Genomic DNA, 12,904 nt, shown 5'->3' with positions numbered 1-12,904 from the left:
AATATTAGAAATGGGCTCTCATTGGTGACATTAAAGTTATTCCAGATATGTGGATTAGCTAAAAGTAGTCCATAAAGAGTCTCCATTCTTGCATCAACGGCAAAAAAACCTAATAGTCCTTGTACCTTTTACCCCTAGGGATGATGTTTGATATAAATCCCTTAAGGACCCTATGTCTAGCCAAGCAGGCTGGAGGACTGTGTTACCTTGGTACCTGCCTCTGAAACTTACATGTGTCTCATAGGAACTTTCCATGCAAGACACTGATAGAGACACTTTAGTAAAGGGAGATGGTGCTTCTTTGAGTCCTCAGAAGGAGTTGTACCAGCTGTGTGCATGTGTAGGTTGTGTGTATGTGTATGTGTGTATGGGGAGGGATCTTAAGAGTCCTTTTTTGACCCGTATGACAGAGGAGAGCAAAACTGGGGTCTGGCATTTATCTTTAATTTTCCAGGCTACTCTCAGAATTACTGGTGAATAGTACCAAATACCTCAGTAAGAAATCCTTAAATACTTTTTCAGGTGGAAAGTGACCACAGACTTAGATCCTCTAAAATAGTTACTGTGAGAGAAGAGGTTCATTAGAGCACAGGATGGGGGTGAGAAGGCAGAAGGGCAGATAGCTCTGAAAGCGGAGGGGTAGCATGGGTGATGACTGTAGCTCTAAACTCCCATTTTTTGTGACAGTAAATTAGGTCATTTAGTCCAAACCTCCTGCTAAGAATAACTGGAATAATTAGACAATTTGTTTTCAAACTTTGCTTGAAAGTGTCAGAGAGCTAACAAGATAGTGAAGAATCACCAGACTAGGATCTGGGCAAGACAGATGTGGGGATGTGAGCTTGGGATTTGGCACCACTGTCTCTGTGGGCGTTTACTGACACAGGTTGGGGCAGTGGGACGGCTGAGAGGTAGGGCAGCACTTTCGACCACCTTGTATCTTCCTGATTCTGAAATCTGGTAATGACTTCCTAGGAAAGGAAAGCCTCTCTATTAAACAAACTTGAAAACAAATGCTAAAGAAAATGTTAAATCAAATCCAGCAATACATTAAAAGGATAATACATTACAACCACGTGGAGTTTATCCTAGTACTGCGAATTTGTTTAAAATTAGAAAGTCCATCAATGTAATTCACCACAGTAACAGAAAAAAAGGAGAAAAACTATTACTGGATGATCACTGATCAGCCTAAGAAATCCAGAAACAAATTTTTGATAAAGTCAACCTTCTTCATTGTAAAAACTATTGGCAACCTAGGAATAGAAGGAAACTTAAAATAATAAATGTTACCTATAAAACCTACATATTTAATGGGGGAATAGCAGACAATTCTTCCCTAGATCCAATAATAACATAAGTATATCCACCATTGCACTTCAACATATATTGAAATCCCTAGAATATAAAATATCAAGAAAAAATTATAATTTATAAATATTAAAAAATTAAAACTCTTGTTATTTGCAGACAATATGATTGTAAGTAGAAAATTCTAAAACAATACAGATAATTATTAGAATTAGAAATAAAGTTAGTAAGACTGTTAGGTAAGATGTCAATATACAAAATTAGTTCTATCTATACAATAGTGAAAACACAGAAAAAAGGATTTTTAAAAGTTACCATAAGGCATCTAGGATAACATAGTATTTTTAAAACCACTATGCACAGAATAATAAACTATTACTGACAAAAAAATTTAAAATATTTAAATGGGTATATGATAAGGGACTGGAAGATACTAAGGTGCAATTTCAACCAACATCCCAGTTGATTTTTTTCATAGAATTGACAAGATAATTTTAATTTGCACATTTGTTGACTAAACATAGGACTAAAAAATGTTATCATACAGTATTTTAAAGTATTTTCAGTAATAGTACATAACATCGCCAATATTTTATATAAAAATATAAAAGTAAATTGTAACATACGTTTGCAACATCATATGATCCATTTAATATCTGTTCCATGTAATGATTTAGATCTCGGAATCTTTTGTGATCTGAATTTGTAAAAGGTAAGTGCCACCAATGAGGAAACCTGTTTTAAAAGAAAAAAAGTGTAGCTTCATTAGTTTGAAAAGTGGCCTCTCAGAATTGTTCATGAAGTTACAGCTGCATCAGATCGAAGGGCCAATGAAAGCATTTTTCAAAAAACCATAGAACACATGATTTATTCTGAGACTTTCATTACCATGGCTGTGGTCAATTGTGCAATTTTAACTGTCACTGATATTAATACTAATTTAATTTAACATAGTACATTACTATATATGTTCCTTCTTACTGTATTTATGGCAGACCACACATTTTGTTCTTTAAATACATGTGGGGGCTTGATAAATACTTTCTGAGGTTTAATGATCCATAATTTTTCAAAAAGGTCAGATGGTATTGTTTCTTCTGGGTTCACTAGAGACATTGCTTCACTAACTAAATTAAACATTTTACTGAATGACATATGCTTCCATCTGGTCTTAGTCTTTTGGAACAAAGTGTCACTTTCCCCAGGGTCGAAGTTGCAGAATTTCCTTTGCACTATCTGGTGATTCATCCTGATGGGTTAGATGTTGCTGAAGACCAGTTATGGGGTGGGATAACCTGTTAATGGGTAGCATTTGGCCACACATTTTGCTGGTTAAATATGTCTTTTTAGGAACTACCTAGGAGCTTCCCCTGACTGCTCCTTCATACTTCATACTTCTGCTTCTTTGGTACAGACTTTTCCCTAGGCAAAGGAGCATGGGGGATGGCAAAGGGTTATCAGCAAACACACAGAAGTTATGTGACAACTAGGACGTCCCCTCCACTGCTTCCTGTTGGAAATGTCAGGGAGCTCCAAAACAATGTCTGTGTATTTAAATAATTGACATTTTTTTTTAAAGGTCTCTTGCAGTTCTAAGATTTAAAGTATTAAAAATTTTCATCCAGACTTAGTTATTCATAAAAATTAGTACCATACATAATTAATCAAAATAAATACATTTGATAAGTAAATGGCTTTTGCTGGTTTTAAATATTAATTTGTATATCTGTGGATGAGTTTTCTTATTTCTAGAATGACATGGAGTTCAACATCAATTCTATTCCTTCGTAGATTTTTTGTAGATGCAGGTACTAAAAACTCTTGTGTGCAAGTAAGTACACGAGAATTGAGGAATTCAGCTCTAGTGATGGCATGCAATTGCTTGGAATGCTTTCAAGTTATATGCCACATATAACAGTAGTCAGTCCTTGAAAGTGATTATTTATGATCTTTCATCTGATGGTGCCATCATGTCCTCCCTTACTTTTGTTCAGACCCCAGATTAGGAAACACCTGACCTGCAAACACATTTGATGCCTTGTTGCTAGAACAGCAACACCAGTACTTCGATTTGCCCTTAATTTCACCCTCAGACATTATTTCCTCACTGGGACAGTGTACCAAAGTAAAATTCTGGATGGCTAAGAGAAGAGCCATGGTGAAAGTAGACGAGGGAAAGGAAATCAACCTTCTCAGCGGATTGCTTTTCAAGAAGACCATTAATTTCAAGGAGAGTTCCCACGCCTGTGTATTCATGGAAGGTACCAAGAGGTGCAAAGAACCTCCTCGTTTTGAAGGCCGCTGTTGTGTGCTATGACTGATTTTAATTTTATTCTTTATGACTCTGACCTTCTGATCATACTTTCCAGACTGGGTTTATATGGTTCTCACAGAGCTTCTCTTAGTAAATTTAGGCGTCAGAGGAAATCACACCTTCATTCTTCATCTATATGCGACGCTGTAAGCCTGAGCTCCACTGGGATTGTCAGCATACAAATATTGCTTAGGGCACAGAGGACTAAATGTTCCTCCTCTCCACACATTGCTTGAATGGTTTTAAAATCCATTTAGGTACCATTAACAGGCAGTAGTTGTTGAGCAAAGCAGAATCTTAACTAAAAGCTGAAAACTGAAAAGAGGTATATGGAGAGATTACTGGCACTTTAAGATTCTACAAGTTATACTAATATGTAGTGGGGAGGTAAAGGTGTAGAACAGAGACATTTTTGAAACCTAAAAGGACAGCTGTTTAACAAGAATGAGCGTACTTCCAAATCATTTAGTAGGGTAACACTAAATTCAGTATTTTTTTAACGGAGGTACTGGGGATTGAACCCAGGATCAAGTCTGCGCTTAGCATGAGCTCTACCACTGAGATATACTGCCCTCAAACCCATCTATTTTTCGGTAATTCTTAAAGCTGATGTTGCCTTTAAAAGTTTCCACAATGATATTCCTTCCCTCTCAATCCTTTGAATGTGCTCTTACTCTAATCTGTTCACTTCCTGGTGTTTAAAGCATCCATATTTCAAAATCTCTGTGACATTTACAAGTCTGGTTTTTCATGAATGTAAGCTACTCAGTCTTCAACAATGCACACTGTCTCTCCAACCACTGACGACTTTGCTGAGATTTATATTTTGAAAACTGACTAAATCCTGAAAGTCTAGTAAAAAGCCACATGTACAAAGTATGTCAGGTCAGGTCCCGACATTCACATTGTTAAAGGAACTGTTTACTCAATAGAAATCCTGGTACAGTCATCTCTTCCTGTGTACAGGTTCCATATCTGTGCATTCAAACTGTGGATCGAAACATTTAAAAAAAAATCCAGAAAGTTACAAAGAGCAAAATTTGAATTTGCTGCAGGCCAGCAACTATTTAAACAGCATTTATGTCATATTTACAACTATTTACATAGCATTTATATTGTACTAACTATTACAAGTAATCTAGAGGTGATTTAAAATACAGGAGAATGTACCTAGGTTATATGTAAATACTACACCACTTTATGTAAAGGACTTGAGCATGCAAGGATTTTGGTATCCATGGGAGGGGTCCAGGAACCAATCCCTGGTGGATACCAAGGGACTACTCTATAGATAAGGTAATACTTGATTTACCTAACTGCAAATATCATAATTTCTAAACAGTTCACCTTTTTAAAGTCAAGATACATCTCAGGTATACACTTAAGTCTATAACCTAAATTCGGCTATTTCTAAATGAGGAAGGTTTATTTCAACAGAAGTTATTTTCAATTACATTCTTAGTTTGTTTATGCTTAATATTTTTCATTATAACATGAACGGAAGCAGTGGTTTTCAAAGCTGCAAAATGAAGATAACAAATTAAATTTAGATAATCCATGTCCAAGTTAATGATTAATGATAACAAAAGTGAATTGATATTAATAAATTTTACTTGTATACTAATTAATATTAATAAATTATAATTTTCTAGTATAGCAAATAAATATGTCAGAGCTATTTATTACAGTTATTTGTTGAAAGTGAAGATATATCCAATTTAGCCCTGGATTTTCAATTATTTTATTTTTATAGAAAAAACTAAAAAGATCAAATTTAAAAACAGGCAAATAAAACAATTTTCCTGATAACAGATGAAAAATGAAATTGGCTCTGAATTTTTTGGTCTACAAAATCAATGGCTGAGAGCAAACAAAAAATTGAAAACCTTGTTCTGTTTTATGAGACAAAAGGTTCTTTACTGAGGGCAGTGTAGACTGCTGGGATAGGTTCAATGGCACTGGGATGAGAATGCTGTGTTGCTCACAAATACAAAATGCCATAACCATAATTTTTCCTTATGTTCAAGGACAAGTACTGAAGGCAAAACACTGTTGAGGACAGTCCTTACTCTGGGAGGGTCAGTGATGCAAACTGCTTTTGAAGTTGGCTGTGAAGTTTTGAAAACTGGTCAAATGACTTTTCTGTCAGGCTTGTTTTGTTGTTACTGTGAGTCACCTGGATCAGATACAGCTGCAGAAGACAAACAGACAAAATCAAAAGATGGCAATATCAACCTTTAATACATCCTAACATCTGGCTTCATGTAAACTAAACAAAAGAAGAACGCTTCTGCAAAAAAATCATCACAAAAGATAAGAGACGCAGTTTGTAAAGGCAAAATTACCTATAAACACAGGATATAAAGATATCATAATCTTAGGTGCTGGGAACAGACTGCCTAATTTCTGCTCTTCTTTTCTTGTGGACATTTTAATTAGCTCTTGATTTATTGTCTACCACAGGGCAGGATCTGTTCTCTTTGATGGCTCTCTACTAAGAGCTTTGGTTGTTATGATTTCTCCTTGGAACATCCTCCTTAATGGCACTGCTGCTCAAACTGTAACTGATTTTTCATTTGCATAGTAAAAAAAATCATGGGATAAGGAAGAACGTGTAGCACAGTGAAGGGAAGTCTGAGATGAAATCAAAGGATATTTAAGTCAAGATGACAGATTTGAGACTTACGTGACTAGTTTTCTTGCTGAACCCTAAAATTGTTGCTCTCAGAATTGACCTGGTTGCACTCAGCACACAGGATTCCTGGGGAAATGTCTGTGAAATAGATTTGGCAGGGCTTATGGCTGTCATTTGTGCAAGTATGTGGATCAAGTTATTCAATTTAACAGGGAAACAGTCCAGACTCTCCTTGATTTTCCTAGAGAAATAAAAAAGAAAAGATAGTGAGTAACAGTCCCTGAGCTGACTCATTTCACTTAAGATTTGTTTCCTTGTGTCAGATGTGGAGGAAAAAGTCAAGGACCATGCCTGTTTATTTGGAGCCCAACTATTAAACATTATTTTTATAAATTTTAAATTCACATCTTGAGTTGTTAGCAAATATGAAATATAAAACTGTAATTGCAATATTTATATTTTTAATTTTTAAGTTTGTTGTCTATTTTTAGGGATGATTTTAAAAAAAGTAATTTGTATATAATTATTTTAAATATTTACATAATTACAGAAATTAAATCTACAAGACAATGCATATTCCAAGAAACCCAACAGCCACCCCTGAACTCTCTACACTCTTTCTTTCTTCCCCCTATATTTAGCACTAAAAAAAGATTTAATTTTCATTGCTTTATTTTTTAATTTTAATTTTATTTTTTTTCTACATTTGTGTCCCTCTGTCAACTATCTTTCAGAAAAGTTGTATCCTAAAATACTATATTTAATATACACATATTTTATACAAAATGCTTTTTGCTCTGTGGTCTTTTTTTTTTTTTTTGGTATTTTTTGGTGTGTCTGCTTTTTAATTTTTTTTTTTTTTGTATTTAAGAAGGTCTGCAATTGTGTTCTAATGGTATAATAAATATCTTTGGATAATTTTTTTTTTCCCCTCTGTACCCTCTTCTCCAGTATCTGACGTGTGGTGTTCTCCTTTTTCTCTCAGTTAATACAATAAAGCAGTCTGCTTATTTACTTTTCACAGGTGCTTCCTAGTCTACTTCCATTTTTTATAGAGCTATTCTATCTCCATCATACAATATCTCCACCATACATATTACGCAGTCTATCTTGTAACTATCATGAAATCTCATGCTCTCTCCATTCCTCAGGCCACATCTCTCGAGTCACTTTGACTATCTGATGCTCATTTTCTGGTAAATTTCTCACGAAGTGCTCAAGGAAATAAGTTTCTGAGTTCTGGGTGTTGATAACAGTTTTTCCTGGCCTTTATACTTGAAAGTCAATTTTGCTGAATACAGTATCCCTGGTTCACATTTTCTTTTTTGACGGTCATGAAAATATTATTTCATTTTCTGCTGGGATAAAGGATTACTGCCCCAAACTCTTACGACATACTGAACTTCTTTTCCTTACAAACGACTTGGTCTTTTTGCCTAGATGCTTTGAAGAAGTTTCTTTTTCCCTCAAAGTCCAACAGTTTTTCCAAAAATATGTCTCAGGTTGGTTATTCTGGGGAACTTTTCTCAATATGCACACGTCCTTTCAATATGTAATTTCAAGTCTTCCTTTTTCAGAAAATCTCTTAAATTATGATGCTAGTAGTTATTAAAATACTAAATATACAATTTTGTTTTGAAACTGTTTTAATGTATTAGTTTGGTTTTCTTTTTCAGTGACTTCATTCTCAGTATACTGGATCTTTATTGCCTTTCTTCATTTCTTTTTTGTTTTAAAGATCCTCTTTTTCATCTTCTTTTCCCTGGAGGCATTATCTGTTGTGTTGTTTTTATTTCTTCTGTGTTGTTTTTAGTTTACTGTTTTTAAAAATATGTTTTTTTTTTATTATCTAATTCTTTTTTGGGCTCAGTCACTGCACTTCTGAGTTTTTTCTAATTATAATCTATATTGTTCCTTCATATCTTTATCATTTAAAAAATTTTCTTTTAGTTCAATTTGAAATGTAAGGATACAGTTTATCCCTTTGTTAGGAATGTCTTTGTGGCATACTTTCACTGAAGAGATTTTATTTTGCATCTTATTTCTTTTTTTAACTATAATTTTAACATTCAGACATGATCCATTTTGTTTACTCATTTTAATATGAAATTAGCATTCCTAAGCTTTAAGGAAGGAGTAGAAGATTTTCAAGGGTCTGAAGCTCTCTTTTCTGTTGTTACCACAGGGGTCAAAAAAATACTGTTTCAAACTTTCTAAGATATGCCTCTTTTGCTTCTGCCTTGCCCCCAGTTTTTTTCTGGACTTTGGTTTTCCTTTGCTCCTATGATCTTTCTCCTTTCATTGGATTATACTTCCAGCAGTTTCTCTTCAGCGTAGGACTTTTGCTTAGAAAGAAGCTCCAGTTACCTTTGAGAGTTTATAGACTTCTCTAACCTTTTCAGATTTGCCACAGAACTCCTGCCCTTCCCCATGACTTGGAGTTTGTAAAAATCCTAACCAGTTTAAGCTGGTTGGGAATCATGCTTGAGAACCCAACTTTTGGGTTCTTGGGAATACCACGCTATCTAGTTTTGTTGTAGACATTGTCCATATATTTTGGGTTTTACCACCCTATTTGATCTGTCTGCTTTATGGAAGAAATTCCAGGGACACTAAAAAACTTGACTTTTTATGATATATAATTCAGGCCACACAGTAAAATATTAAGTAAAATGTGAAAAGTTCCCTTCATCCTTCTTCCATTACCACTCTCCTCCCCCACAAAGAGACTCTATGAACAATTTGGTATTATTCTTTTTGAGCTTTCTCTATACATTGGTGCAAACCAACACACACACACACACAAAATTTTCACTCCCATTATATGCCAGGTGCATGTTGAGATATAGCAAAAAAATAAAAAAGTCTCACTTTATAGAATTTATATAATGTGAAATTCAGACCATAAGAAATAAACATGTAAAAATACGGGATATGAGAAAGTAATAAATACCATAGAGAAAACTAATAGACATTGGGGGAGATGGAATACGGGGTGGGGACTGTGTTGCAATTTTAAGTAGGATAGTCAGGGATAATCTCACTGAAAAGATGAGTTGAATGATTTGACATAGACCTTAATTTGCCAAGAGTACAGGGCATGGGAATTTCTGATAGAGCAAATTCTAGGCAGAAACAACAGCTCATCCAGATGCTCAGCGGTGGATGGATGACTGGTGCTTAATAGAGAGTGAAGAACAGCAGTGTAGCTAACACAGAGGGAGGAGGGGAAGAAGGGAAACAGACAGATCCAGGGAGCACGATTTTGTAAGAGTTCTGAAGTAGTGTGGGACGGAAGTAAAAAAGACAGGAGTAGAAGAATCCCCATCATATGAAATGCTGTAATTTGCTTTTTAAACTTTGTAATATATTTTGGAAGACGAATTTTGTAACTGTTGCATAGTAAATAGCCCCCAAATATTTGTTGAATGAACGATCTAATTCAGAGTTAACCTTTTTTTTTAAATGATCAGTATCTGGAAGTATAGATGTACAATGATTAACCTCTTTATTTATTTTTTAACTGCAAAGACTGTTCTTCATTACTGATTCAACTTTGTCCAATACCAAGGGTCTATACTGCACAGGCTTGTTTCTCGCCTTCTCATTCTGTTGCTCTTGACAATTTGTCCATCTCCGTGTTAATAGTATACTTTCTTAAATAACTAGAACTTAACAATAAGTCTTGAAAATTCTTCTACCTTGCTCTTCTTCAGGAGTTTTTTTATGATTTTAGACCCTTTAACCGCCTGAATATATTTTAGAATCAGCTTATCAAGCTCACTCATGCACAAAATAAATGTGAAAGGATTTGAGTGGTATTTCACTGAAACTACAAATTAATTTGGGAGAGAATTAACATCTCCACAGTATTGACACATGCTATAAACACAGCATATTTCCCCATTTAGTTAGGTCTTATTTTATAGCTTGATGTATCATTTTAGAATTTTTTTCTGTGGATGTTTTGCATATCTTTTGTTGGATTTATTCCTCATTTAAGTGTATTTTTTGTGCAGCAAATTGTAAATTCTAGCTTTTTCGAAATTCTATTTTAACTAATATTTGATAATATATGAGTAGATTTTTAACTCATTAACTCTAACAACATATTGTATATTCTTATGAAATTTGCATGGATGCAGTCATGTTATCTGCAAATAATGCCAGAGTTTTCTGTCACCCTTTGCACTGCTAATACCGCCAGGTCCAGGTTCAGTGGAGGTGGTGACAGCAAGCATTTTGGTTTGTTCCTGATTACAAGGGAAAAGCTTTCAATGTTTTTCCATTAAGTATACTGTTTTCTGTAGGTTTTTTAGCTACAAGTTAAGGATATTTCTTTCTATTTTAAAAATGAGTGATTCTAAATTTTAATAACTGCATTTTCTGTATCTATTCAGGTGGTCTTATAATATTCCCTCTCTAAATTTTTCACTACTGAGTCTTTTTTTTTTTAACATTTTTTATTGATTTATAATCATTTTACAATGTTGTGTCAAATTCCAGTGTAGAGCACAATTTTTCAGTTATACATGAACATACATACATTCATTGTCACATTTTTTTTCGCTGTGAGCTACCATAAGATCTTGTATATATTTCCCTGTGCTATACAGTATAATCTTGTTTATCTATTCTACAATTTTGAAATCCCAGTCTATCTCTTCCCACCCCCCACCCCCTTGGCAACCACAAGTCTGTATTCTATGTCTATGAGTCTATTTCTGTTATGTATTTATGCTTTGTTTTTTTTTTTTGTTGTTGTTGTTATTTTTTAGATTCCACATATGAGCGATCTCATATGGTATTTTTCTTTCTCTTTCTGGCTTCCTTCACTTAGAATGACATTCCCCAGGAGCACCCATGTTGCTACAAATGGCGTTATGTTGTCAGGTTTTATGGCTGAGTTCACTACTGAGTCTTGAATGTTTATCTCATAACCACTTGCTTTACCAAACTCTTACTTCAAAAAATTTAAAAAATTATCTGGAATCATTTATTGTCTTATTCAAATGGAAAATAATATAACAAAACTAAAATGCAGAGCATTACTATCAAGATAGAGGTATTATTATATTTTCCTGACATTAGTGGGAACGCTTACAATTTTTCACTTTAAAAACTATGTTTTTATCTAAGTTTCCTTCTAGTCTGAGATTACTAAAATTTTCCAAGAGGAACAGGTGTTGAATATACTCAAACAGTGCTTTTCTAGGTTGGCATCTATCAGAGTTCTTGTGCAACGCCTTTTTCACAACGAATCTGCCATGTCCTCGATATTAACAATGTAGTTCAATAATGCTTAATAATGTCCCCCTCATTTTTATAAACCTTCAAGACTATTTGTCTTGTTCCAGTATTAGACTTTTAAAAGAGTAAATTCCAATTTTCCCCATTATTATACATCCATCTTGGCCAAAATTTGCAAAGAAAGCTAAAAATGTGACGCTGATCATTATTCATTTCCACAGTGTTCATTACTTCTAAAGACGTTCTTTGACTTTATGAATTTATGGGTACATAGTGCAAAGTAAAACATTCATTTCTTTCCTCATCAGTAGTTTAAAGACATGAAGATAATAATAATAGTAAGAGCATAATACTAATCATGATTTATGGAGACCCTATCATTCATTCACTCATTCAACAAATATTTACTGAGCATATTGCATGCGCTGGGGTGGAAAGCTGCGGAGTGACAGCACGTACCCACTTGTCATGAACACACAGCCTTATGAATCATAGATCTTAAGCCCTGATGTACTCACCCTCACAAAATCTCAACTATGTCCACGCCTTATTTTTACATTGCCCAGCAGTTAAGATGTAAGAAGACTGGAGATGAAGGATGAACTTTTGTGATAAACTTAGGGTTATAAGGCAGACTTTCACCTAAATCATCTCCAGTTCCTCAAGTGGCAGATTTAACAGGTCAGATAAAATAGTGTTCTTAAACATGACCTAGGCTGGGGCTGGGGACCTGAGAGGTAAGTTTCAGGCCTCTACTGGGATCTGAATTATCCAAGTGACAGCTCTCTGATTTATCTTATTTAATGGCAGCACTAGCTGGATGATGCTTGGGAATAGCCACATAAGTGCAAAGCAACAGCTAGAAGGATTCAGTTCTTAAATTTCCTAAGGAAATCCTCCAGGCAGTCCTGATCAACACTTCTAACTTCCTGCTAGGCACTGTTCTAAGTACGGGAACTTAGAGGCGAAGGAGGGAAATCAGATTTCTGCCCTCAGGGAGTATATATCCTTTGACAGGCACTGCACTAAATGCCTCATGTTAATCTTTTCATCCTTAGAGGTAAGCATGAAAATTATTTTAGCAACAGATAAGAAAAAGGCCAAGAGAGGTTAAATGCATACCAAGGGTGGCATCATTTTGAAAACAGCAATGAAAAATTCCAATTTATGCTTATTCGATTACAAAGTCTTTGCTCTCATTGTGGATTATTTACAATGAACAGTTTTTCAACTATGTCTTTAAGAGAGAAATAAACCAATAGACTTAGTATGGAATTCCCAGGTGGAACAAAGGCACTAAAACAATGATCCTTTAATTTTTACACAGAAATAATCATTAGACCAAAAAAAAAAAAAAAAAAATTAACAGTATTTCTTGCAGCCAGGGAACACAG

The 12,904-nt window shown here is 34.5% G+C and overlaps 1 protein-coding gene across 3 annotated transcripts in view; it reads right to left on the bottom strand.

The window, feature by feature from the left end:
- The window catches only part of PIK3C2G (phosphatidylinositol-4-phosphate 3-kinase catalytic subunit type 2 gamma), a 266,594-nt gene that overhangs the window by 46,895 nt on the left and 206,795 nt on the right, over nt 1–12,904 (bottom strand). For 2 of the 3 annotated variants that reach the window (XM_010946489.3, XM_045510287.2), the window contains exons 27-29: nt 6,312–6,501; nt 5,695–5,816; nt 1,938–2,046 (exon numbers count right to left, since the gene is read on the bottom strand). In XM_010946489.3, coding sequence (XP_010944791.2) covers nt 1,938–2,046; nt 5,695–5,816; nt 6,312–6,501 — 421 coding nt within the window. Of the gene's footprint in view, nt 1–1,937; nt 2,047–5,694; nt 5,817–6,311; nt 6,502–12,904 lie in introns of those variants that run through there. The other variant, XR_006721857.2, reaches the window with a different exon arrangement.

The sequence above is a fragment of the Camelus bactrianus genome, chromosome 34, assembly GCF_048773025.1.
Source record: "Camelus bactrianus isolate YW-2024 breed Bactrian camel chromosome 34, ASM4877302v1, whole genome shotgun sequence".
In the NCBI taxonomy this organism is placed as follows: Eukaryota; Metazoa; Chordata; class Mammalia; order Artiodactyla; family Camelidae; genus Camelus; species Camelus bactrianus.
Note: the sequence above shows the minus strand (reverse complement) of the source record. Positions and strands in the feature narration are given on the sequence as shown.